Source organism: Pholis gunnellus (assembly GCF_910591455.1).
Source record: "Pholis gunnellus genome assembly, chromosome: 21".
NCBI lineage: Eukaryota > Metazoa > Chordata > Actinopteri > Perciformes > Pholidae > Pholis > Pholis gunnellus.
The window spans coordinates 12,666,578-12,694,515 of record NC_136548.1 but is presented as its reverse complement, the minus strand read 5'-3'; the positions used below and the strand labels follow the sequence as shown (position 1 = coordinate 12,694,515).

The 27,938-nt window shown below is 42.6% G+C and overlaps 1 protein-coding gene across 2 annotated transcripts; it reads left to right on the top strand.

Moving 5' to 3' along the window:
• Positions 1-139: 139 nt before the first annotated feature.
• LOC306713319 (disks large homolog 5-like) lies at positions 140-27,493 on the top strand. 2 transcript variants are annotated; one of them, XM_079182973.1, is made up of 33 exons: positions 140-857; positions 4,787-4,855; positions 5,645-5,798; positions 6,161-6,304; positions 7,551-7,734; positions 9,178-9,434; positions 9,856-10,168; positions 10,775-11,005; positions 11,623-11,807; positions 11,947-12,072; positions 12,310-12,442; positions 12,535-12,659; positions 12,867-13,042; positions 13,234-13,337; positions 13,859-13,951; positions 14,049-14,990; positions 15,092-15,215; positions 15,369-15,513; positions 15,939-16,060; positions 16,723-16,806; positions 16,894-17,053; positions 17,809-17,971; positions 18,058-18,191; positions 18,615-18,779; positions 19,271-19,454; positions 20,013-20,161; positions 20,448-20,618; positions 20,761-20,957; positions 21,407-21,550; positions 21,739-21,866; positions 22,261-22,370; positions 24,279-24,388; positions 26,015-27,493. In XM_079182973.1, the coding sequence occupies exons 1-33, from the start codon at positions 560-562 to the stop codon at positions 26,116-26,118; spliced, it is 5,928 nt and encodes a 1,975-aa protein (XP_079039099.1). In that variant the 5' UTR covers positions 140-559; the 3' UTR covers positions 26,119-27,493. The 2 variants fall into 2 exon arrangements, with proteins under 2 accessions (XP_079039099.1, XP_079039098.1); XM_079182972.1 differs by having other exon boundaries at positions 5,630-5,798.
• The last annotated feature ends 445 nt before the right edge of the window (positions 27,494-27,938 follow it).

Below are 27,938 nucleotides of genomic sequence, written 5' to 3'. Positions count from 1 at the left end.
TTTCGTAATGGGAATTAAAGCGGCGCGAGCCCAGGTGCGTCTACAAACAAAGCCCCGCCTACGCTTACCTTAAATGTCCATTGCACGGAAATATGATTGGCACAGAGCTACAGCTGCTTGAACGGTGAGACATGGCGGAGTTAGTAGGCTGACACAGAGAGAGGGAGAGAGAGAGGCTCTTGAAGAGTTTTTTTTATTTTTTACACTTTTCAACATGTCGAAATAACTTTATTTCAGGACGACAATGTCTGCGCAACGTGTGCGGAGCGGAACTTAAAAAAAGGCAGAGGCGTCCTCTTTTTGGTCGGGAAGGACGGAGCTTCGGTTGGGAAAATGTGTTGTCATCTTCGCGCAGTCAACAGCCTTGGGCAACAAATATGGCTACTTCTTGTGTATCCTTCAATTCGGGTTGAAAACCGTCCCGACTGGGTCGAGTGGGATAGTTTCGGCGAGTTACGACAGTAGTGCGAAGTGAAGTTTGACTACCAGCAACGTAAAGCCGCTGGGGTTTGTCCCGAAGCTGATTTTTGGTTGAACCCGAAAGCGGAGCGATACAGAGATGGAGCCCAAGCATAAAGAGTTGTTGGAGAAATGTTACCAGAACTTGGTGGAGTCGATAACAGACGCGGACCGAGTTGTGGATGTTTTGGCTCACTGCAGGACCCTCAGCCAGTCTGAACGCTACGAGCTGGGACACAACTGCTCCACCAACTCGGAAAAAGTGGACCTTCTCCTGAAGATACTCATAAGCAAGGACAGAGACCATTTCGCAGAGTTTTGCACGGCCCTGGAGAAGACGCACCCTCACCTGCACGCTGTGCTGCTGAATGGCACCGGACCAGTGGATCACACGACTGGTAAGAAGCAGAATATATATATCTTGACGCATTACAGTGAAGCAGTGCATTGTCGTGCTTAATAGAACGGGCATTTAAAAAGTAGATTAGTTAGGAAGCATGTGTAGCTTTGATGTGTTGTGTGTTTAGAGGTCTTGTGTCCTTTTTTATTTTGGGAATGGCCCAACCTGGTTTCGATCCTGCTCTAGCCATGATCTAACTGCCATTAGGGGTATTGACCATATGACAACTTGATGAAGGGCATGGCTTTTCCTGTGGGCAATAAAGAGAGAGGGAGAGAGAGAGGGGGCTTCACTATCATGTGACCTGATGCTTATTTACACTCACACTACTGTGCTTGTTTCCTATGCCATGCCACTAAAAGCACAGCCTGCCAGCCCTTTGTGAAAGTATTTAATGGACCTAAAAAGACTCAAACAATCAATGTAGTGACAGCAGAACTGCCTCAAGTTGTGTGTGTGAGAGAATCAATAACTCACTGTGAAAGTCAAATGAATGAGTGAATAATTAAATGTGTTAATGTACACAATGACTTACTATAGAGTGAGAATATAACGTGTAGATTGTTTTGTCTCTGTACAAAACTAACTGCAACTAACAATTAATTGTATTATATATATATATATATATATATATATATATATATATATATATATATATATATATATATATATATATATATATGAATGACTTATTTTTTATTATTTTAATGACTGTCTGGTCTATAAAATGCCAGAAGATATACTGGTATAACAACTCATCACAAGTCCCAGAGTTGATGTGCTCAAATCGTTTGCTTTATGAAATGTGAGGAATACTGAAAAAAATGTATTTAAAATATTTCTTTTAATGTTCTATCATCTTGTGGATAATACATATTCTTTTGGGATGTATTTACTCGTCTCTGCAGTAATATCAGTGTCATATTTTTCTCCGTTTGCTCATAAAATGACACCACCTTCTCCTACTCCGCGATGAGTACCTCTAAATATGTTTTTCTACCTCACAGCTTAATCCTAAAGCTGCACGAATACTGTTTTCAGGATGCTGAAAAATGTATCAAATTCAGAGTGGCAAGCCGTTTATGATTAATGTCCAAATATTGCATGCACACAGCTACATGGTTCTTGCTCTGCACATCTACTGCACTTTTGCATTTCAAAAGCAATATTTGCATTGCTAGTTACTTTATTCAGGCTCGGCTATTGCGTTTTGTACTCTGAGTTGTTAATTATGCATTTATTCTGTCATTATTTATGAGAGCACTGTAGCTGCAGAGTGAGTCTATTTTTCTAAGCTTTTACGTTTTTGCGCTGCATTTCACGCCTGTGCACCGAGTCTAAAACGGAGTACTGATAGGCTTTCTGCTGCTGTAGAGGGTTGCGCGCATGAACATGATTTGGGCTGCTCTTCGTAGTCTGCAGCTCCCTGTTGGTAGTCACACAGGGCACAAATGGGCTGAGCTGCTTTTTGCTACTGGGCAGACAGGTTCCTCCACTGCACAGCCAAAAGAAGGGCCTTTACAGTAGCTAGTTACAGCCTATGTTTTCAAACCGTGTGCACAGCTGCCTGATCTAGCTACTCCCCAGTTACCCGGAATCCCAGAGGGTGAGAGAGCTAGATCATCTTTGAAATCAAAACAATGCTAATGAGTGAGAGCTTCGTTAGTTAGCCCCAGCAGGTACTCTAAAATACACCAACAACAGAGAGGCTGAATGTAGCCGAATGAAATGATCACAGAGCCGTAACATTTCCACTGTGATGTGAATATTGTTTGTTTTCAATAAACCAATGTCTTGTAGTTTTATATACCATAGCTTCAGGGCTGGAAACCTTTTGTTTACAGATTGCTCTAACCTTTTCTGGAAGAACAATAACATGACGGCAACAAATCACATGGGTGTGTTTCACGGCTGACGTGTTAAATAACACTGGATGTCAAAGAGTACGAGAGTTCAAATCTCTTTATACAAGAACAAGTCTGCAGCCATGCTAGCAACTGAGGTTGTAATGTTCAAACTGTGAAAAACCAAAGTTTGACTTGATAATGGAGCTAGTTGAAAGTCAGGAAGTTCACAAAGACAATTAATGTCTGCACCAGATTCCACGTTAGTTGCTGTTGAGACATTTCACTCTGAACCACAACGATCAATTATCTCCGCACCAAACCTCATCGCAATGCAATAGTTGTTAAGCGGGAAGTCTGATTTTACACTACACACTAAAGTCTGTTTACAGGTCTTGCAGAGCACTACTGCATATGTGAAAACTGTTGTATGAAGTCTTCTGTGGCTCCAGAGGGGGTTGCATGAAATTTGACAAATTGCCTACATTACAGTAGGAAAAGCACAGGTGTGAATGATAGCTGAATTATGTGCAATGTAAATAATTAATTTGCATGTGAACAAATGTAACACTAGAGGCTTGTTTATCTCTACTTGAATCACCCCGACATGAATTCACATATTTTATGACTTCCTGAAGCTAGATGCCAGAAAGATACTTGTTGTTGGATCAATACAGAAGGAAACGTGACCTCGTGGACTGACACAATTTAACAAGTTTAAAACTTCCTGTCGAGCTGTTAGATCTGAGACAGAACATTAAACCCATTTTCATGGAAAAGGCACAGATATAATCTTTAGATATCAGCTCTCGTTGTTAGTGCTCCTAAGTTTGCTGTGACTTTTAAACAAGAGATCAACTTAAATGAGATACTTGGGTGGTGAGGGTCAGACCGCAGCGAGGTCCCTGAGTCACATGACTTCCACACGGGCAGAAGAAGTGAGTGAGCTATGACACAGTGAACCTTGCCCATTGAGACACTGTCTGCTCCAACAGAGTCATGGGAAATTTAAGCTAGAGGGAGAACAAAGAGAGCTTGATCCATGGGATGCCACGGATCCTGAGGCACATCAGTTCTTTTTTTTTTCTTTCAGTCCTTCGCTGGGAAAAAGAGGGGTGAGCCGTGTTAGCCGGGCTCCTTCCAGTCTTAATCAAACTCCTAGTCTCCTTTAGCTAGTGGGAACTCATCCGGCCAGGGATTGATTTAGGGTACTGGGACGTGGGTAAATAGAGTCGTTTGTCATGCTCCCGCTCCCAGTCGAGCGCAAGACTCTACATCAGGGGTGGAAGTTGCTGATTTAACTGAACTGAACTGTAAGCTGCTCCTCCCACAGCCAACTCAGATCTCAGTAAATGTCCACTGCTGGCTGTTTGATCACTTGTGCAGTCTGTTAAACATCTCTTTTTTTTTTTTCTGACGCACTTAAAAGGTGGAAAATGTGTGGAGGTGCTTACTAGATCCACATTTGATGAAAAGAGCAAACAGTTGGGAGTCAGCAAAACATTACTATACTACAACGTTGACGATCTGTTCATTGTTTAAGTTACTCAAACGTGTCAAACATTTTGGTTTCATCTGCTAAAATTTGAGGATTTACTGTTTTCTTTTCAGGAATTGCTTTTCTTTCTGTTTTTCAAATAACATGATCTTCTCCATAATACTTACTTACAGTGTTGTACTGGGGCTTCCTTTCTGTACAGTGAATTATGAATCACTGTCGGCTATGAAAGAAGGGGCTTTCACAGGGGGGGACGTTGTGATGTTGTCAGACGAGATAAAAGGAGAAGCTCTGAGGCTGCAGCCTCTTTGGGGCCCTGGCTAGTCAGTATTCAAGCTCCCTGACCAACTGATAATTAGCCACACTCTGCTGTCAGCCCACAGCGCCGTCATCCCAAGTTGGGGAAAGTCCCACCTTATTATGCCTCCAGCCGGCCTTTTTGTTTCCTCAGTAAAGGCCCCTGAATGTAACCCAAGCTCCACAGCCTCGCTGTACCACACAATGCTGGAGATAATCATCTGACTATAATGCAGACACGGTCAAGTACACTCACAACTGACTTTCATGTTTTGTTTTGCCTCGCAGGCTCCACTTACAGCATCTTGTCCACCATGCCGTCTGACTCGGAAAGCAGCAGCTCCCTCAGCAGCTTAGGTGAGTGTGGCGCTCATGGTGGTGTTCAGGGGCAGAAATGTCAGAAATAAAACCATCATCTTCCTGCGGGGGAGAAAAAAAATAAGGATGTTTTATGGTTTGTGAGAAAGTATTTGTCAAATAGTAGTTGGTCATTGCTGCCTGTTTAGACGCTGAGCACATGCAAGTGATTACACAGATGTGAGAAGGATTTAGAAAACCTCCACACACACGCGCGCACACACACACACACAGAGACTTGTAATACTTAGTCATTCTCTGAGGGAGAGAGGATTTGACTGGTCAATGCCACCGAAAGGGAAACCGAGCTTTGATTTGTATCAGTGGAGGGATTTCTGTGAAATGTATTTATAAGTTCTGAGGTTAATGAGTACAACAATGAGGGAGATTTTTGGCTGCAAAAATGTGAGCAATGATTAAAAATGATAAAGTAAGATAAGGCGTTTTTGTGTGTGTAGAGTTTTGGTCCAGTAGCTGCAACAAAGAGCTCTTGCTTGTGATTGGTTAATATTTACACAAAGTAAGTTCAGCCTGAGGATCTTGAGTCTTGCCAGTAAACTAGTCTTTTGTCCGTGTTTTCATTTTGTTTTTCTAGCCTGCACGTTTTCAGTAAAAACTCAAAAGAGAAAGAACATGGAGAATAGTTTTGTGTGTACACTTTAATCTATTCGCTTGATTGCGCGTTGAAGAGAAACCCATGGAGTTTCACAAAAGCCCCCATCGTTTGAGCTTTACAAATGCCACATGCCACCAGTGACATGCTGACTCACGCAGGTACGCCCGGTCAAGCCTCCTCCCCTCCGCCCGCCCACATGGACAGCCACCAGGTCAACGAGAAGATGGAGACGGTTCTGTTCCAGCTCAGACACGTGACCCGTGAGAGGGACGAACTACGCAAACGTCTGGCTCTCTCGTCACCCGGAACCACCTTCGATGACTGCAGGTACTGTTCTGATCTCATGCACCTCACTGCCTGTTTTCCAAAACAAACATTGACAGAAAAGCGCAGTGATCCTGTGTATACCTGCACTCTGTGAATAGAGGCATTTTGCCTAGTTCAGCTTTTTGAAAGCAACAAAGAGACAAGTGAAGTAAGAGCTTATGTGACGCAAAGTTGTTTTTAAGATGTGCTCAACTCTGTAAAACAAGAGGGTAGCATATCATTTTAATGATGCCTCTATTCCCTTGTGTTCCCATGAGCACAATGTTTGTATGATGCTTCTCTCATCCTCCCATGTGGTGTCTTAAAAATTGTGATGCATTCAAATCGAGTTTTGTCTCCCTTCTTCCCTCTCTGTGAAATAGACCAAACTCAAAAGCAGGTCATGACTACGAGCGTCTGAAGCTGCAGTGCATGAAAGCGATGGCAGACCTGCAATCCCTACAGAACCAGCACAGCACCACCCTGAAGAGGTGCGAGGAGGCTGTGAAGAAAGCAGACTTCTACCAGTAAGTGGAAAGCCCTACTACAGAGCCTTTTCTGTAAATTTTTCAACAGCCGGAGCATCTGTGCTCTATGCATTCACGCTCAGCCTGCAGGGTTTTAGCTGGTATTCAGTTCTCCCTCTGACATATTCGCAACAGATTGCATTGAACAGATTTTACTTCTGCGAGAGTAATCGGGATGAAGCCTTTATGAGTTGAGCCATGAAAACAATCCTCACAGCCCCTCATCAATTTAATTTCATCTTTGTGATTGTTTAAAAAAACAAAGAAAAGACAGTTTTTATTGTCTTCTTAGCAGCGTAAATCCTGAGTCGTCATTTCAAACCAAAGGTTGAGAGCGGAGACTGAATTACTTCCCCGTAGGCGATACCCTTCTTGAGAAGTTCGTGGCAAAGCATGCTCTGTAATCACCATCTGAACCCTGTGTGGCATGGCACGGCACGGCATCTGTGCCATGAGGATAATGCTACCAACACAGCATTTGTTGACCTGTGAAATAAGCTGTGCCGAGTTGATGTGAAAGGGAGGCTCACTTGTGTGATTTAATGATGCCATACTATCTCCAAAGTGTAGGGAGCCAACATCTGGCCCCTAAATGCAAACCAGCAGAGGACAGATTATTGCCATTTTAAGCCGCTCCTTCTGGGCCCTGTTTGCACATCAGAGAAAGTCTGTATTTATTACGGTCCTTTCCGCCTCTGCACTTATCCATTCACACTAAACACATTGTACTAATATCAATAAGTCCCTTAACACGTACTTCAGGCTAGCATTGGCACTCAGTAATTCTGGAGGATACGATGTCTGTACTGTTACCAGTTAAACGGTGTTTGTACTAGCGTAAAACTAATTGGCATGTCTCTCTAAGTTGCCTGAAAAGAAGAGTTTGATATTACAACAATAGTCACTATTGACCATGGAACTATTTTACATAAGTGAGGTCCTAATAATGCATAACAACCAGGGTGCATCAGAGAGTAGCTTTAGACTACAAACGGCTTCCTAGAAATCCAGTGTCTATGGTTGCAGCCTGTGTTTTTATTTATCTCATCAGATTTTCGATTAAGGTGGGAAATAAAACAGGTAATGAGCAGCAGTCATCAAAAGACACGTAACTTCAAGTCAATATCTTAAAAACTGTTGGCATGAATGTGAGCAGAACACCAGAACAAGGGAAAGAGAGTGTTGCTGAAATGGTTAGTTAATTCAAACCCACGGCCTGATGCTTCTAGCTGTGGTCTCTCCTCAGTACGCTGCACAGCCGTGTGGCGAGCGAGCAGGCCCAGCTGAAAGAGGAGCTGGAGGCGGTGAGACAGGACAACATCCAGCTGGTCCGGGAGCACAACCACGTGAAGCAGGCCTGCGAGGAGCTGAGGAGGCTGCATGACGACGACCAGAGAGAGGTGGCTGAAATGAGGCTGCTGCACCAGCAGGTACATACGGTCTGCATACACTCATTTCAATCCAATCCCCGACTGCCCTTGGGATTCAATCACTTGGATCTTGACATTTGAGACAGAAATCAATACATTTTCTCTCCCGCTGACCATTACGTCCAAGACGACATCATTCAGAGGAATGAGTCAGACGTACCCGTACTCCCATGTCTCCATCGATCAAAACGTTCTTTCTAATCAGACAAATGACTTAACGTGCATCTTTTACTGTTTCACCGTCGGACATATTGTCTGACTGCAATCTGAAGGCCAGATTATTAGATATAACCATCGGGGAATGTCTTGCATGGCTCTTTGATAGCACGGATACATGCCTCCTTAACCTCAGAGCTCATGTCATCATTAGGTAAACTAATGTTCAGCGTCAGTCAAAGTATCTCAGTGATGTCAGTCCAAAGTCGACCTTTATTGTGTAATGTTTAGATGCCAGTGACGTAAAAGCTATCTGGACGTGTATGTGTAGGACTTGGATTAGAGGTAGGCCTGGTCTGGACCAAATGATACAGTGTTGCTTTTAAGTCTGAGAGCAAAACAAGGGATGTAAACATGACATCATATTGACCTGCAGACTTCTCAGTCATTGAGCAGTCTTCTGACCACTCTTCTGATGAATCAGGCAAAGTCCTGCACTCATGTGCTGATATGCTTGTGTGTGTATACATGGTTACCGAATTATCTCGCCTAGTTCTATGGATTGCTTCCTGTCGCCTAGATTGACAGTGTAGCGCCGGACAGGGAAAAATCGGGAGCGTGAGTTAACAAAGGTCCCCGACTGAACTTTGGACATTGTAGTTCCGTTAACCACTATGCCCCAGAATGGCTTCCTTGACTGTTACTGTGATCAGCACATGGATTGAATGAAATGCACACATGATGATAGTTTAGCTTATGAATTTACGCTACTATCGAATATCTTCTTCTCTCCTTGGTCTTAGTGCAGTTGTTTGGTAGCTAGCTTTCAGAACAGACTAAACAAACAGGCAAATGCACCAACGTTTGTTTGAACCGCACCAAACCGTTTAGGTGTGAAAGCATTGTTGTTGTTGTTCTGCATGTTTTTACAAATATTGGAAAACTTGCACTACAATTTCTGTTTATCCATAAAAGTAAAGCTGTAAGCTTTACAGACTCTGGCCTGCTACCTCAGCACACAGTTGAGGGCTGAAGCTTGATTACTTAACAGATTAAGCAAATTTCTGTGCCAAAACACTGCTATCTTATATTCAAGACTTCATTATTTACATTAAAGCCAACTTGAATACGAAATGGTATTGAAAAAGGCATGACCAAACCTCATTTTTGTATTATGTAACACATTTTATTGCATTGTTTGGCAGCATCCTTTCACTGCACTTGGATGAAAGGAGTTGTCCCATTGTACCCCTCTAATTCAGTAAGAATGAATGATGTCATTTCCAGGTGATGAGAGAGGGGTCATCTGATGTCCTCAACAAGCTTTATGACACAACTGTTGACAAGTTGGAGTCCGTGAAGAGCGACTACGAGGCTCTGAGGAAGCGCTACAACGACAAGACGGCCGGTCACAACGCAGACCTCAGTCGTCTGGACCAGGCTGAGGAGGAGAACCACCAGCTGCAGAAACAGCTGGATATGCTGCTGAAGCAGAGAGATGCTGCCATCCACTATCAGCAGCAGTACTCCTCGTCTATAAGAAGGTAAAGCCGGAAATATCATACACACACACACACAACCAGCAGCTCTCGGAGCCACACACACACACACACACACCCACCCACACTAAGCAGCTGTAAAAAGTCTAATGATTAACAGCAGTTGCAGCAAACTTTGCTTCAAACTCAGGACTTGAGCCAAGGTCAGATCTGCACAGTGCTTAAAACATTCTTAATCCAAGGCAGATGAAGCTTTGCCGTTGGGCAGATGCTTTCCCATTTTAACTTTTCATTTATGATGATGAGATTGCAAGCTTGGTCACTTGCTGTTTCTTGTCTGTCTGTGTTTCTAGTAGTTTTGTTTTAATTTGTTGTTTTTTTAGCACAACTCAGAAAATATTCAAATGCAAAGGGTGACTATATATACAGAGCAGTAAAACCCATTTTCATTCCCGATGTGGTGCAGGTTTGACAACACACAGCAAGAACTGTCCAAAGCCACAGCCCAGAACAAGGAGCTGCAGCGAGAGATGGACCGGCTGCAGTCAGAGGCGACCCGGCAGAAGACCCAGCAGCTCAAGGCGGTGAAGGACAGTGAGAAATACAGGGAGGAGCGGGACTCTGTGATCAACGAGTACCGCCTGATCATGAGCGAGCGAGATCAGGTGATCAAAGAGGTGGACAGGCTTCAGACTGGGCTGGAGATGGCAGAGGCGAAGCTGAAGAACACCTCCTCAGAGAGACGGGTGGCCAGCGAAGAGCTAGAGGCTCTCCGACAGGTAACGGCTGAATCAGAGGGTCCGTAGTTTTAAATTTGTTGTTGAATCATATCCGTATGCTTAAAATTTACAAGGGTACTTTTCACGGTGTGTGTGGAAAATATTGACGAAGAATGACTTGCATGTTCCAAATGTATCGATTGTTGTTAAACTGGTCATAGCTGCGGTCTTCCCCAGATTATTTAGGCTAGCCAAATAGCAATCATGTGTCATCATTGGTATTGAAAGGCTACAGTCCAGTATGAGTCATCAAGCCAATAATGAAAACAGAAAACAAACACAACAAATTGACTTCTTCTAAAAAAAGAATAAAACCTCTTTGTAATCTTCAGGTTTTAACTTAATAGGAAATCTGTTAGTAGCACCTTTTTTGTTCAGTGAGATAAGATTTTATTGATCGAGTTCCACAGCTGCACAAGAACCAGGACAAAGAAGTAGGTAAAGATAAGTAAGAGGAACAATACAAAGTAGAACTACATTAGAAGAAGAAAAAAAAACACTTCATGTATCGAAGTGACTTCAGAAAGTTTGGAGTTTTTACTCCCTTTTTGATCTCTATCGTCCACTATGTGATATGTGATATGTGAGATTTTGTGCTATTTCAAGGAGCTGGCCTCAGCACTGGTGGACAGGGACCGGGCCATCTGTGAAAAGAACGAGCTGCTGGAGAAATACTGCCACGAAGTGAAGGACAAGGCCGAGGCCCAGAAAGAGCTGAGCCAGGCCTGCAAGGACATGGAGACGGTGCGCGAGGAGAGGGACGTGGCCCGCAAGGAGAGGACGGAGGCCATCATCCAGAGGGACCAGCTGCTGCGAGAGTATTACCAGGCCAGACAGGTAGCCAGACAGACGGGAGATTTATCATTACAAATGGAGGGATTGATTTATCCCCCTCACGATAATCCCTTCATCCCATCTCATATAGTCGTTGTAAATGTTTTTTTTCCCCGCAGCTGGCAGGTTTCCACACATTGATTTTATTGAGAAACTGTGCATCGCCCATCACACTTAGTTGCAGTGTGATCTGATTAATTGCAATGAAAGTCCTGAGATTCCTGCATTAGGAAATTACAACAGTTACAGTAAAAAGGCTCCCTAACTTTGAAGTGCACAAGAGAACTGCACTGCATCAGAAATAGATAATTAAACCAAACCATACATTGGAGTCTAATGATTTAATTTAGCTATGGTCTTAATTAATGCTCTCACTATACTTGGCAGCCTCCCTGCTGTACAGGTATTTTTTCTTTTTTTAATACAATGCAAATGTATGTGGAGCAAAAACAATTGTGCCGGGAAAAATGATGAAGTTTTACAAACTGTAAAATGATCAAATCTACTTTTAAAATGTGTCTACACAGCTCAATATTAGGTGTAAAGCATCTTGCCGCTCACATCCTGTGTACAGTCCTACATCGACTTTCATCACTGTACATGTCCGTCAACTCCTCCAGAAACAAGACTCTGCCACTCTGGACATGGAACGAGCCAACAAGGAGATCGATATCCTGAGGAAGCAGTACGAGGCCATCTCTCAGGAGCTGAAAGAGGCCGTGCAAGAGGCCGAGGTAGCCAAGTGCCGACGAGACTGGGCTTTTCAGGAGAGGGACAAGATAGTGGCAGAGAGGGAGAGCATACGGTAAGGAATGGGTTCAGAAGATTTATGAAAATATGTTGTGTTTATGTTTCGTATTGGTGAAGATTCTAAGACTCAGACCGAAATAGATTTGTTTACATTTGGTCTGTTGCTGATTTCTTTTGTTGTGTGCATCTGTCAGCACGCTATGTGACAACCTGAGACGAGAGCGGGACAGAGCTGTGAGTGATCTGGCAGATGCTCTGAGGAATCTGGATGACACAAGGAAGCAGAAGAACGACGCTGCACGGGAACTCAAAGAACTCAAGTGAGTCATTCCGCCTCATTTTCTGCACTATGTTTAGCTTCAAGCTTTGAATTTTATTATTCAAGTAACTACTGTTGTCAATTCATGACGTTTCTACTTGTGTCAGAGTCGGTGCTCCTCTTGTTTTGGGGATCCATAATGATTTCATACCAGATCTTTTGCACCACCCAGTGGAGGAAGTATGTCACTAAATTACTTCTGAAGGGGACTGTACTTATCATGTTATGTGCCCTGCAGAGAAAAGATGGAGGACCAATTGGAAAAGGAAGCAAGGTTTCGTCAGCTGATGGTTCACAGTTCACATGATTCAGCCATCGACACGGACTCGATGGAGTGGGAGACGGAAGTTGTAGAATTTGAGAAGCACAGAGTAGGAACCACTGTGAATTCACTGAAACACAAGATGATAATATGACAAGATTCACTTTTGTAAACTGTAAATGTGTTATTTGTCATATTCAGGACATGGATTTGAAAGCGCTGGGGTTTGATATCGCTGAAGGGGTAAATGATCCTTATTTACCAGGAGATTGTGGCATATTTGTCAGTAAGGTGGATAAAGGAAGTATTGCTGAAGGAAGATTAAGGTAAATGTCTCAATGCTTTCCCATTTCAGTAATTGCAGCACATTTTATACTTCTATAATTTGAAATTAGACCATAGTTTTGGTTACGGAAAATGCAGTGTTTATTTAGATAAAATATTGTCTAAAGTAAGGAAATTGTTTTTATGTCCTTACTTTCTTTTGGTGACTTTAATTCATTGACCTTTTCACTGTGGTTCCTTCTGTGCAGGGTGAATGATTGGTTGTTGAAAATGAATGATGTGGACCTGACCAATAAGGATAGGAAACAGGTGATCAAAGCGGTGCTGAGCGGCGAGGGAGTGATCAATCTGGTGGTACGCAGAAGGAAGTCCCTAGGAGGACGAATCATCACTCCGATCCAGATCAACCTGGCTGGACACAAAGGTCAGCTTCAAGCTTTTTTTACCATTAAAATGCTGCTGTTAACATACAACTAATCACATTAAGTATTTATTCATATTTTTTTAATTCTACGAATGTAATGGTGAAAGTTTTCTTTTAGCTTTTATGTTTTTTGAAGTTGGATAGAACTGTCTGACAGGATTTATGATTGTTTTTTCTGTCTCACCTCTCAGACAGCGGCATCGGTCTGGAAAGTGGAGTGTTTGTTGCCACTTTGACTCCAGGCGGTCCAGCTGCCAGAGACTGCGCTCTTACTGTTGGGGATCGACTGTTAGCTGTGAGTATGCTGTCAAACAACCTGTCAAGAGACATGATAAGAGATGATGCCCATTTGATGCCATGTGGGCAGAGACGTTTGCCTCTTGTGCCCTCTACTGGCCACAGGCATATTCACTGTATACTAATTCTTTAAAGTTTACACAATATATTTATCTTCACAGTATTGGTAGTTGGTATACAGGAAACCTATGTATTTTACTGTTTTGTACCAGGAAAGGATAAAAGGAGTTTGTCAATGAATGTCAATCAAACTACAACATTGAATAGCTGTCAGACTTAGAAAAAGCAAAGTGTATGTTCAAGATTTTATTCTTCTCGTCTATCTAACAGCGCACTCAATAATCAAGCAGATTTACTAGTATTCTGTCATCTTCAGAATAGTTGGTGAAAGAAATAGAGTATTTTTACACACATACTTAAGCAAACTTTGTAATTCCCTCGACCAAAGCGTAATGATGTATATTATGTTGTATTTGAAGTTGTAACTACTGACATTTTTTCTGAACTTGTCCTCTACAGATCAATGGCATTGCACTCGATAACAAGTCGCTTTCTGAATGTGAGTCTCTGCTGAGGAACTGCCGTGATTCTCTCAGCATCTCCCTCATGAAGGTGAAGTCTTCAGACCTACACAAACAAAATGCTTTTAATTTATTGTTATTAAAAAGTAAAGTGAAATAAGCGTTGCTTTACATCCCTTCCTCTACAGTTCCTACCACAGAGCTATTCTGGACAAAGTTTATTTGAAGGTTTGAGAGACTCAGAAAAGATCTCTCGGCTCCAGCCCTGTGAGATCCACGCCAGGATCTGCAGGAACTCTAAGCACAACTGCTCCACACAGACAGACATTTGCAGCTGTGACTTGGGCAGCAGAGGGGACGAAGCGTGTAAGGGTACAGGTGACTCTTTGGACAGCAGCAGCAGCAACTCTCACTGCCACCACAAGCCTTTTTCCAACAGCTCCCTGCATTCCCGCTCCCTTTCCACCTCCCACAGTCCCTCAGAGCCCCACCCAGACTTCTGCTACAGGAGGCCGGAGCTCCACCATCACCCCTTCAACTTCACCCCCGTGCTGTCTGACTGCAGCTCTCCCCAGACAGCTTTGGACCGAGTGCAAAGCTCATCAGCGAAGCCCGGTGGAGGCACGTGGCCTAAAGTCCTAACGGAAGCTTCTATTCCTGAGTGTGCACCGCTCTCGATATACAAAAAGGTCAAACAGAGGAAGTCCATCTTTGAAGTGAACGCTTTCAGGAGGCCCGAAACGTCTCTTTCTCAGTTGCCCAAGCACTCGCCGCCGAGCTCAATATCTGAACCCGCTCAGACCCCTCCCACCCCGCCAGCCAGGAGCGACTCGTTCAGGTACAAACATCGCCAGCAGAACAGCTCGGCATCCGACTCCACAATTACCACCAGCACTACATCAACCACCCCGGCTCAGGCTACAATCCCACAGGACCGTGGAGAGACAGGGGACCAGCTCTATTACACCAACGCTCCTCCAGGAGAGACCAAAAGTGTCTCCAAGAAACCTGCGGAGGAGGAGGGGCGTCGACACAGAGCGGAGGAGCGGCAGAAGAGGAGGTACCGGCCAAAATCGGCACCTGCACTGCGGCGAAACGTTACTCCATTACACATCCCTGCCCCCATGCAGGTAATTAAGATACTGTCCTTATCTCATCTGGCATTCTTGTTAATGTGTGTGTGGATTTCTATATTTTATAGATTAATTGATGAATGTTTTGCTTCTTGCAGGTACAGAGTTTCTCCAACGACGAGCACTCCCCAGAGCCGATGGACTTGTTGCGCTTCTCACCCATGCGTTCCAATCGGTACAGCATGCCCTTTGTACCTCCCAGCTACGGCAGCGTCACGTCGCGTAAGTCATTTGAACAACTTCGCCTGTTTTGCTTTTCGTAGGACGGTAATGTAATGTGACCATACCTTTTTTTTTTTTCTTCTCATCACGTGGCTGACGTGGTGAAGCTTAGTCTGATCTTTATGTCAGATCCTGTTCTATGTGTTCCTCCAGACCCAGCACAGCGAGGTTTGGCCCCGTGTCCTGCAGTGACTGCTGTGATGAGGAACCCAGTGTACACCGCCTGGAGCCACGAGATCCAGACCAACAACTGTCCTCCAGCTCCCAGCTCAGGCGTCCACACACATTCACACACAAGGTGTTAACATCTGCCTGTTTTTTTTATTTTCCACACTTTGTCACAGCAGACATTTTGACCTGTAATAGAAGATATTGTGACAGTGTTATTAGTAACGCCTGGGTTTTTCCTACTGTGTTCTCTGTTTATTATGAATTAATATCTTTTGGTTTTGGGCTGCTGGTTGGAAAGAAACAGCACATTTGAGGACAACACCATGGGCTCTTTTTATTTTTTTTGACTTTCAGTATCAGTTGCAGTCCCAGTATTGTTTTTTCACTTTCATCATTGATTTAATAATTCCTCTGGTGCGTTTTTATTGTACCAAACCACAGCATTTCCTCTGCCCAAGATGTCTTAAACAGGCATGTAGTGAATGACATCTTGCTCTGAGTTGAATGATTGACCGTGGGATGACTTACTGAGGCCTTTTTCTCCACTTTTAGCCCCCAGCATCAAGGTTGCCTCAGCCTGGACCTCAGCCACAAGCGCACTGGAGACTTGACTGAGACGAGCTGCAGCCAACCACCACACAGCACCAACTCCCTGCCCTCCAGTGCCAGACTGGGTACGAATGCAGTCCTAGTTTTAGGCAAATCATTACTTGTATAATACTTCCTGTAAATAAACTGTTAGATATTTGCATGTTTTAATGGTCAGTTCACCCAAATTACACATTTTCTCTTACCTTTAGTGAGCCATGCAGATAGTTTTCGTTTGATTACTTGTGTTTTGAGATCAGCAGCAACGTCCTGTTTACTCTGGATGATCCACAGACAAATTCTTTATTTGGGATGATGTCCGTTTTAGAAAGTAGTAAGTAACCAGGATATTGTTTCCAGCAGACACCTCTACTGCCCCTCCATTGTAGTGGGATGGTGGAAGAAATCAGAGATTCTCACTAAAGAAATGGCTGTGAAAAAGGATAGCAGGATTGCTGTACATCACACAGGAAAGGCTCCCCATATTTTAAGAGTTCAGATGTCATCTAGCAACTAAACTGAGATCTACTGCAATCTGTCTGACTCAGCTCAGGAGAGACAGTGACTGATCGGCCACGTCATACATTATCATTGTAGTAGTCCATCAGAGCAGTCAATTGCAGTGTCGGGGGAAAAACGGCTTACGACCAGCACTAAGCAATATCCTGAGGGAAACCTTGCAATATTTAATTTAATTTTCTGTTTCAGTGAACCTTTTAATGACTTTCTCTCTGTTTGCGGTGTTTAGGCTCCTGCAGTACTTTACAGTTTAAGGCAGAACGCATTAAGATCCCTCCAACTCGTTTTCCGCGCTCCACTGGATCGGACAAAAGTACGACTGAGTTTTGCAGCTACATCATCTGATAACGAGCAGTACACGTCAAGTCTGCAGTCATACCTTTCTCCTCTGCCACTCCAGGCTCCCTCTCACATTCGGAGTGCAGCAGCCCGACACCTCCAACGTCCCCCGTCAACTTGGAGACATCTTCTTTCACTAGCAGCCAATCGCAGAGCTCCATTTCCACCCAGCCCAGGATATCGGTCAGCCCTGCTCCCGTTGGTGACAGGCGGAAGGATGGGTAAGCCAGCCTCTTGTCAGGGCTGCATTATTCAGCAGAACATTACCTTTTTTCCACCATTTGTCTGTACTTCTGTCTACCTCATTGTAATGAAGTGCTTGTGAAGCAGTAAACAACGCTGTGAGCCTCCATCCTTGTACCATTAGAACGCCGACTCCCCATCTATCATTTTATCCTAATCGCTTTCCTCTCTGCTGCTGTTCATTACAACCTGAAATCCTTCCGCCCCTGCTTCGTGTGATTTCTCTTTCTTTCCTCTCTCCATCTCCTTCTCAGATTTGTCTCTTATGTCACTACTTCTGTCAGACTTCCACTGGCAGTTAAGCCCAAGTTCTTCTCTTTAAGAAGTTTGAGGTTTGTCCTATGCTGCTTGTAGCACATAGAGTGCACTACCTGCAAGGCTGTGAGAGCACGGATATCAAGACCTACACACTCATTCATTTTTTCTTTTCTTGTTATTTATTCAGAATGCTGTTGCATTTTGTATGATTGCATGACATTTGTTTCTGAAATGCATTTGGCATGTCCCACATAGCTCCCATTTCTTATTAACTAACTGAAGGCTAGCTATGTATCTTTAACGGAATCGTCAGAAGCAAAACACAGTACGGAGTTAAGTTGCATAGAACGTTTTTAGTCGGAATTATATTAAGTTCATATCATTCAGAATTGCATGTTGCATCCTCCCTGCTGTCTTCATCGTTTCCCACAGATGTCGTTTGAAAAACGTAATCCTCTTGTTTTTCTCCCTGAAGGCCCTACTTGGAGGAGCCACGCAATGTGACAGTACAGAAAGGAGCAGAACCACTGGGGATCTCCATTGTGAGTGGAGAGAACGGGGGAGTATTTGTGTCCAAAGTGACAGCAGGCAGCATCGCACACCAAGCTTGTTTAGAGTACGGAGACCAACTCCTCGAGGTACAGCAGCGACCGCACTTCCACGAGATATCTAGCTGTGGTTTACTGTTTTCTTTCTGTGTCTGATGAGTCACCTCTGTTTCCAGTTTAATGGCATCAACCTTCGCAATGCCAACGAGCAGCAGGCGCGGCTGGTGATCGGACAGCAATGTGACACAGTCACCATTTTGGCTCAGTATAATCCTCACATGTTTCAGCTGGGCAACCACTCTCGTTCGGGGTAAGAAGGCGAGGAGGAAAGAACACCACAACAATCACTTACACAGATTGATTGCATGATTTTAAGGTCATCAAATGAACCATTCCGGCAAAAACGAAGCCTGTCAGTACAGTGAAAGTTGTTCCAGTATAATGTGAGAACATGAATGGAATAGTTATGCTACTCTACAACCATTATTAACACACTGTGTTCACAGCAAACAGCACATTATGAGTCACTTCCAAACATACAACATAATGAAGTGACAATATAACAAATCAAATGAGATCAAGCAACAAATGCAAACATAACACAATGTATTCAACAACGTAACTACTGTCTATGTTGACATTGACTTAATTTCCAACACTCAATGAATAGCTTTTATTTATTTGAAGTAATTTTGTGTCGAGTGGATTTTGACTCCACTTCTGTTGTCCTTAGTTCTCGTATGGAGTCGATCAGCAACCAGCCGACGAACCGCGACAGCGGAGCCACCACCCCGGACGACCACTGCACCGCAGACACTCTGAGTGAGCAGGACGAGGGCACCATTACGCCGCCGTCCAAACAGACGACTCCTGCCACCAGCCCTCAAAGCTCCTTTAGGTAGGACAGGAAACTATTTCTGCTACCACAGATGCAGCTACTTTCATATTCGGTGCACATTCCACTTGTGATAGTTTTATGGCTCTGCTCCGGCGACCGACGTGGCCACCTGTCCATATCTACGTCCGTCCCATTGATGTGAAGCCATATCTCAGGAGTCTATTTCATCATATTGGCAAAGTACAATGTCACTGTGAACTCTCAAAACTCATTTTGGGCCATAACTCAAAAATTCATATGCTAGTTATGACAATTTCCCACTAATGTTTAATAGCTAAAAAATGATTAAGTGATGATATTTTGAATTGCAAGTTGACTGCTTGGCAGAGGCAAACAGCCACGAGGCGGTAATCCTAGTTTCCTGTTTGTCTTGTGATGGGTGAAAATTGAATATTGCAGTAGCAAACAAATATAGGCTTTAAAGCTGTTTGGGAGGTGGTATAGTGAAGGGACAGACAGATTCAAAGCTTGACTATAAGGTTTTTCTTCAGGCTTCCTGGTTCCAGTACACGCCGGGCTGCAGAGCCTCGGCTGGTGAGGCTGAAGAGGATCCAGGTGGAGCTGGGAGTTCAGGTCTGTGGAGGAAACCTTTACGGCATCTTTGTGGAGAGTTTGGATGATGACAGTCCTGCTAAGAGTTCTGACGGCCTGCTGCCTGGAGACTTGATATTGGAGGTATGGGCAAACATTTTTTTTCATTTTAATCAACCAAGAATGTCATGTGCACAATATAAATGACTTGGACATTATTAGACACAATGAGGGAATAACGACCTCTGCACGCCTTGGTCAAGGAGTTCTGGCGTGGCTACCAACGTCACATCTCAATCAATTTTAAGCCACACAGTATTTCGTCTCGCCGGATGAGCAATCCACCTCGTTGATCATTTGTTTGTTTGCCTGAGCTACCACCAAGACAATCACTCCCTCTTCCTCCTCTCTCTAAAACACACTGTTAACATAGTAAATTAAAGATGAGAAGAAAGGGTACAAGATTTTTAAAACATCCAATGCAATGTTGGATGTGACGGCACCTGAGTCACTGTTACTGAACAAAAGCACTCTGGTTATACATTCAAAGTTCAACAACTGCTCTCAGATTCAGTGCAACTCTATAAATGTCTTTTTTCGTGCATTGTTTGGCTTGCTTTTATTGAAAATGATGAGTCACTCTGTGTTGGCAGCCAAGCTCGGTGTCCTTTTGTCAACTATGTAATTGATGTTTTCAAACAGTACAACAGCATCAGCATGAAGCACAAAACTAAAGAAGAGGGTTACCTGGAAATGTTGAAACCAGCTGAAACGATCACATTTAAGGTCCAGAACTGCATCGACAACCTGTCTGCAATCAAAGAGTCCCCCGGAGACGGATTCTTCATAAGGTACTTCAACAGATCTTTGGATTTGTTTGATGAATAGTTAGAGTGTTAGTCATCGTGACATGATGTTTGGCCTTGCACAACGACCATAAATAATTTCTCATACCACGTTTTAAAGATTTGTGCTTTGGGTCGAGACCTAATCTACGAGAGGGCTGAATCTTCAACGCAGAATCTTTCGAAAAAGCTTTTTTTATGTTCACAATCTTCTGTGAATTTGTCTCTTGATGTCAGATCAGGTCAGAGGAATGTATTCGTCATAACTGCTTCGTTGTTGATCTCTTGTCAGAGCACTTTATGAGCGGGTGGCAGAGGTAGAGCAGGAGCTGAGCTTTAAGAAAGATGACATCCTGTATGTTGAAGATACACTACCAAATGGCAATTTTGGCTACTGGATGGCCTGGCAACTCGACGAGAATGCACAGAGGTTGGAAAAGGGGCAGATTCCAAGTAAATACATGTAAGTACAGCCTAAAGTTTACTTTTACAAACTACACTTAATGCATTTTGACTTATCTAGGTCTTTGTATTTGAATGATCACTTCCACATTCATCGAGGGTAGGTCACAGTTGAGTTGACTGTGCTGATATATCTCCATAAGGATGGACCAGGAGTTCTACAGAAGACACGGCACGGCCGATATGAAAGACGACAACGGCACCAGCAAGACTCTGTCGGCCGCTGCGCGGAGATCCTTCTTCCGCCGCAGGCTGAAGCACAAACGCAGCGGATCAAAGGACGGGAAGGATCTGATGACTCTGGACGCCATAAGCATAGATTCTTTACCCGTTACAGAAGGTGAGAAATCATCTACTGAAGCAGCTTCATGAGAGATGCACAAGTTTCCCAAATTGTAGTACTCATTGTAGAGAAGCAACACACTTGGTTTTGCTGTAGGTTAAAAATCGTACATCTCCAGTTTATGGCATTTACATCAGAATAACGTGAAATGAAGTAAAGAAGATCTCCAGAACTTGGCAACTCGCACCAAAACAATCTAGATTGGTAAATGGCTCTAAATATGTATTTTTTATACATTTAATATAATTCTTAAATACATTACTTGTGTAAATATATTTACTTCTTTCCAGAATCATGACCAGATTGAAATACATGGATGGATAATTCAAATGTACTGTGCTATAGTGACTCCCGCTGGTTCAACGTAACCTTTCCCAGGGCACACGAGTTCATAACTGAGGTTATTGATTTTCTAATGAATAGTATTTCTGTATTGAACTGCTCAGACGGTGTCAGCCTGATGTACCAGAGGGTTCAGAGGGTGGAGGGCTCTTTCCCCAGACCGGTGCTGATCTTGGGTCCATTACTGGAGGCCAGTAAGGACATGTTGGTGAAGGAGGCTCCTGGCCAGTTCTGTCGCTGTCTGCCTGGTGAGTCTGTTATTAGAGTTTATTTATTCATGAAGAATTTAACATGTCTGACATTGTCATACTGCAGAGAAAGGTGTGACTAAGAGATACATGGGTTAAAAATTGAAATAATAAAATCAACTTGACAAGTAGAGGGAACTATATCTGTTTTGAATTATAAACATTTTCAAAATTGTGTTTACTTTCAGAGATAATGAAGGCGTCTCAGCAGGCAATAGAGCGCGGAGTGAAGGATTGTGTGTTCATCGACTACAAACGGCGGAGCGGCCATTTTGATGTGACAACTGTAGCTTCAATAAAAGAGATCACAGAGAAGGTAAACTCATCTCTCTGTGTATTAAACTTCATACGAGGACCATCACTGTGACAGCTGTGGACTAGAAGATCCACAGCAATTGTGTTATTTCTTTAGTTTTATAGCCGCTTGTGCACTACTGTCTTTATAACCTTGGGCTGCAAAATAGGAGAAGCGTCCATCTAGATCTAAATGTATTCCACAGCTTACGTGTGCATCAGTATTCAAATGTAATATTTGTATATGATGCGATATGGCTGCAATACTGCCAATTTGATCAAAATAAATCTGAAACCTTTGCGAAGTGTAAAACAAATGTGTCATGTAGCATGTTTTTTTTGCAACATTCTCCTTTGAACCACACTCGCCACCTCCCATTTCTCATGCAGTCTCTTGCTGTCATTTTCTCTCATAGGACTGTCACTGTTTACTTGACATTGCACCTCACGCCATCGAGCGTCTTCACAGCGTTCACATCTACCCAATCGTCATATTCATTCGCTACAAAAATGCCAAGCAGATAAAGTGAGTAACCCCGTTGACTTGAAAGATGTTTGTTTTCAGTTGCTTTTTGCTTTCTTATCTGAAGACCTATTGAGTCTATGTCAAGCGTGCTGTTGTGTTTTGGTGCCACTGCTGTTTACCCAGTTTCAGTTTCAAGTTCAGATCCTTCAGCCAGATACTGAGAGAATCTTTCATCCAAGGCTTTTGTTTCTGGAGGCTGTTTATGTTGAGAAAATGTGATTTTACACAAATGTATCCCCAATAGAATATTAACTATGAATGCACACAAGTCATCAACAAACACTGTAGTTGCTGTAGCATCTGACTTAATTCTTTGTTGCTGTTAGCTTATTGGACATAATTTCATATTTGATACAAAATGGAACAATCTTTATTATTTATTATTATTTGGCATAAGTTCTGTCCTTTCCCAGTCAAGAAGATGGATGTTAGAATGACTCAGCCACACATTCCTCCCGATGTTGATGCCAGTTCACCTTCCAGGAAATATAATTTTAGATTTCTCTCATTTCATTTTCTTTCAATCAAAACAGGAAATTGACATCTGCAGGAGTCATGTTGCTTTCATATTCATCTAGCAGACACAACAAAAAAGTAATTGATCAACTTGATTTATTCAGTGTCAGTAGTTCAGAAACCACCACCTGATAGGATGATTGTGATATTTCATAGATCCATTTTTCATTTGTACTCTCATGAGGAGATTAATTCTGCTGAGGTGAACAGTTTGTGATGACTTTGTAACAAACGTCTTATCTGTCTCTCAAAGCAATACCAGTGACACTAATACTATTGCAACAAAAGGAACAAAATGGAATCATATTAACACATTATCTTTCTGACGAACACTGAGCGTTGTTGCTTTGCTCTAATGATCTATCCTGTATTTGCTGCTGCAGATCCCCAATATCTCCTCAGGGATCTATTTATTTATCAAATGTGATCTGATACCCTGGGACAATACCTTAAATCTTTAATCTACCTCAAAGTTAGTCAAATACATCCCATCAACGCTAATGTGACGTACAGGACGTAGGTTTACATATTGACCCTATACTGATGTTTGAGCGGACTCGTTATCTTTGGAGTGAACAGGCGCACACACATAACTACACAAATAAAGACACACTCAGGTCTGGTAGAAACGGGCTTTCTCGGCCACACACACACCCACAAAACTATAAAGTGGTGCAGCGGGAAAACATGGTGGAGACTGAGTCCTGCTAAGCTTTTTCTGTCATCAGCTGAGTGCCAGCTGTCCAGGGAGAGCTCTCGGGGCCTGTGGCTCCGCTTTGCGGCGTGGGCGGCTAATACACTCGCTTCCCCCTTCCACCGCAGCAGCACACAAACACGCCTCCCACTGCCTGCCTGTGGCAGCGGTTGATGGAAGCTCGAGCTTTTTCATGGGTTTTTTTATCCTCTGGGAGGCAACAGCAGACCAATATGTTGACTGCATACGGAGTGCCACAGAGAGATGAGAGTGGGATTTTAAGTTAGTTCAGGGGCTCCCAGTGGATGAAGACTGGGTAGTCATTTGAATTCGTATGAGGACTGTGTGCAGATAGAAAGTGAACCAGTTGGTGAGAAGAGTTTGCAGTAGAGAGATCTCATTCATATCATACTTGTTGTAGCTTGCACGGTTTGATTATAGAAATTAGAGATTTTGTTTTGGGTTTATATTCAACTTGCAAATACACAATCACAATAAATGCTCTAATCCCTCATACAAAGCTCCATTTCCATTTATTGACCAACGGCTTCAAAGTGAACAAGAACCTATTTTAAAAATGTATTTGCCTTTTTGGACAAACTGACTCCTTCCACAGCTTGGTATTGCACGGTGTTATGATTCTGTGTGTAGTGTGATTTTTAAAGAATGTTGACAGGTGCTGATGTTTGTCTCTTCAGAGAGCAGAAGGACCCTTTGTACCTGCGGGATAAACTCTCTCAGAAACATTCCAAGGAGCAGTATGAGGCGGCACAGAAGATAGAGCAGGAGTACAGCCGCTTCTTCACAGGTTGGTGGAAATCACGAGATTATCTTTCTGATGTACTGCAGAGAGCATAGATACAGTAATAATAATTATTTTGAGCTTATAGAGACTAAACGAGGTACTAAATGTGTATATGATGAGTAATTTGGTTGTCATTGCAGGGCTGAACACCAGTGTAGATAAAAGCTTATCTTTTTTAATCCTGTCACGGCAGACTGATCTTTATTTTAAATTTAATTTGAGCAATTTTTAAAGCACTTTCAATACAAATAGAATACATCTCCATCGTATAGTGGCGGCAACAAATCTTAGCAGCTTATCTCTCAAAACCAAACATCAAATCATAACCATATCTAATAACAGGTAAGTGGTATTTGGGTGAACTGGCCCTTTTAAGGCAGAGTCTGCTGCATAGCAAGGGTGTATTTTACAGGAAAACACAGAATAATCAAATCCAGTTACAATAAGCTTTGGTTAAAAGTTTTATATTTTGATACGGTTTAGTTTAACCAATGTGACTCAACAACAGCACTGGAGGTCATCTGTGTCTGATCTGTGAAAGACTACAGATATATTGTGCTCCAAAAAGCTCAAAGTTTTGGTATCTAGAGCAGCAGCCAGTCTGACACACCCGACTGTCCAGCTGATTAATGACTCTATAAAAGAAGTTGATTTATGGGGAAGGGCTTTGGGAATGAACACATCCCCTCTAACAAGGCGAGGTGGCTGGCCAGCTTCTGCACACAAGAGAACTTGTAATTATCAGAAGTTATAAATCTGAACAGGAAAATGCCATGAAGTGTTACCGATCACATCCCTGTAGTCCAAAAGTCCTGAAATAATTTGGCTGCATAGTCCTGTTTGTCCATGACAAACATTAGAGCATTAGTGTTTATAGCTCATTGCATTGCCTTCTGGGAACTTGTTAGAGGTAAAACTAATTCATATATTCGTCGACTATCAGAAAAGTTGCAGATACGTTGTCTGTCAATCAAATTATTATACATATTTTTTTTTAAGCAAAAACACTAAATATTTTATAGTCTCAGCTTCCCACTTGTTCGAATTTTTGTTGCTTTTCTTTGTCTTATGTGAGAGTAAAAACAGTTTATTTTGGTGTGTGTGTGTGTGTGTGTGTGTGTGTGTGTGTGTGTGTGTGTGTGTGTGTGTGTGTGTGTGTGTGTGTGTGTGTGTGTGTGTGTGTGTGTGTGTGTGTGTGTGTGTGTGTGTGTGTGTCCTTTTTAAATGTGGTTGCATAAAGCCGTTGGTGGCTCCAGAGGGAGCTGTGGGAAATCTGATAAATTACTTCAAGTGATGTCACTTGAAACTGATGACTGAAAGTTTGAAAAAGGAGTGAGAGAGAAGTGAGCTTACCAGACATTTGTAGCTGCTAGAGACTAGCAGCTCCAGGCTACATTAGCTGCTTCAAGCATTACACATGCAAAATAACTGTTGTGGGTTGAGTTGCATTGTGGGTAATGTAGGCACCAGGTTTCGCAAGGAAGAAGGCTGCATGAAATATAAAAGTTGATATCTGTCTTCTTTATGGTTTTTTGACTGATGAATTGATAATGGGAAGAATCTCTAGTTTCAGCCAAATGCTTATCACTTCTCATGTAAATATTCCTCCCCACCCTCACTGTGTTGCAGGCGTTGTCCAAGGAGGCAGCGTCGCCTTCATTTGCACTCAGATCATGACCATCGTGGAGCAGGAACAGAGTAAAGTCCTGTGGATTCCAGATGGAGCGCCGTAGAAATGTCACCGGTCACCGCACATGACTCCAGAAACATTAGATAAGATGTGATTTGTATTATTACGGGATACACAGTGAATCGGTACAGCTAAAAGACATTATGGTAAACTCCAATGCTTTTTCACATATAGCATTATCCGCACTGATGACGATGACCATGTAATATTCCCACTACAATAGTTTTGTACTGTACTACAGATAGATTTGTTTACACTAGTATTTAATACTTGAATATTTTATTTTCTCTTACATCTAGTAGCACTCCTTTTAATCCCACTTTGTTCCATGAGTATGTCGGACCACAGGAAGTCTGCATCGCCGCAAACTGAAGACTTTATTCTTGAAGTGAAGATAAGAGTGGACCACTGTGTTCCCTTCTCTATATTTATACGTATTGTCCTGCCATGTAATTTATCTAATCAAATCAGAGATGTTGGTTATGAACCTTTTGTTATACAAATGTAGTTTAATAGGAAGGATGATATTTTCCAATTAATGTCCTACTTTCACACTATGTTGCCGTCGTCTGTTCTATTTTTCTCTTTGCTAGCACTGTCTTTTCATTCATCATTTCAGCCCTAAAAATATTATTGTGCCAAGCTCAAGATATTTGCTCATCACCACCCATTGTTGGATTTATTAACACTACAACGTCCAGTATAAATCACACAGCAGGTATTTTCTTTACACCAGTTTGTCCCAGTTTGTGTGTTCTACGGGTGTTGCCAATAGTGTTCGTCTTTGTCAAGTGGATTTTTTTTTAAAGAAGGGATATTTTATTTGTGCTTCATGGTTGGCTGTCAACTAAACACATTTACAAGCACGTCTTGGATTTTCAATACATGAAGTTGTCAATATTTCATGTTCAAGTTGGATGAAACACTAGGTTCTCTCCTAATGAAGGTTAATACTTCTATAACATATTAAAGACGGAGTACAGTTAATGGAAAGCAAGTTGTATGTGGTTTCCACTGAAATACAGTTTGTTTACTCATCTGGTAATTTGAATCTTCAGCTTTAATAGATATTGTTACATTTGTGCAAGATGATTCACAAAGTTTGTCAAGAAAAAAAATGCCACAAGTTTGACCTCAACGATCTTCACTTGTTGTCCACCAGGGAGAGTAAACCACCACTGTAGGTGAGACATGGTAAGATGTCCTTTCATCACTTTTCATTCCCCACGTTATCATGGCTGTCTACTCTAGAGAAATACTCCAATTCACTGAGTTGATTAACTATTCGGTCGATATGGTTACGCATTGTTTTAAGTGAAAAAGATTTTATGCTTTTTTTTTTTAAATTTTACTGTAAAATCAGAAATGTGTTGGAGATGCTGCTGTCACGTAGCGTAATAAATGACTACTTTTGAGGAGGTTTTGTTTTTATAAACCCTTAATCCACAGAGCTACGTAATCAAAGCTCGACGTCCTCGGCTACATTTTCCAATACAAATGTTTGTTATCGGTTTCCCACGAATGCAAATCCTATAATTTAGAATAAACGGAGACCAGTTAAGGTATTGAATGTTGTTCGTTAAAAAAAAAAAACTAGTTTAAAAGTGAGATCACCGTAACCACAAAGTTAGTCATCAAAAATTGATGTAGCGGTCACTATAAACAACCAGATAAGCATCGACGTCTGCTATTGATGGCTCCTCCCCCGCTACCTGTAAATCTGCGATGCCATCTCCCGACAAATGGATGTGACAGGCGGCCGCCGGAGCCCGGGGATCGGCAATGACTAAATTCTCTCTTTAACGCAAGAAACCGTCATTATTTTTTTCAAACGATATTTCCGTAAGGGGATATCTACATACT

Bases quoted from the DNA above. Each gene is read 5' to 3' on its own strand.
- LOC306713319 (XM_079182972.1), top strand. From the start codon at position 560: ATGGAGCCCAAGCATAAAGAGTTGTTGGAGAAATGTTACCAGAACTTG. The intron at 5,799-6,160 runs GTACTGTTCTGA...TCTGTGAAATAG, and splicing joins ACCACCTTCGATGACTGCAG to ACCAAACTCAAAAGCAGGTC. The intron at 17,054-17,808 runs GTAAGCCAGCCT...TTCTCCCTGAAG, and splicing joins GGTGACAGGCGGAAGGATGG to GCCCTACTTGGAGGAGCCAC.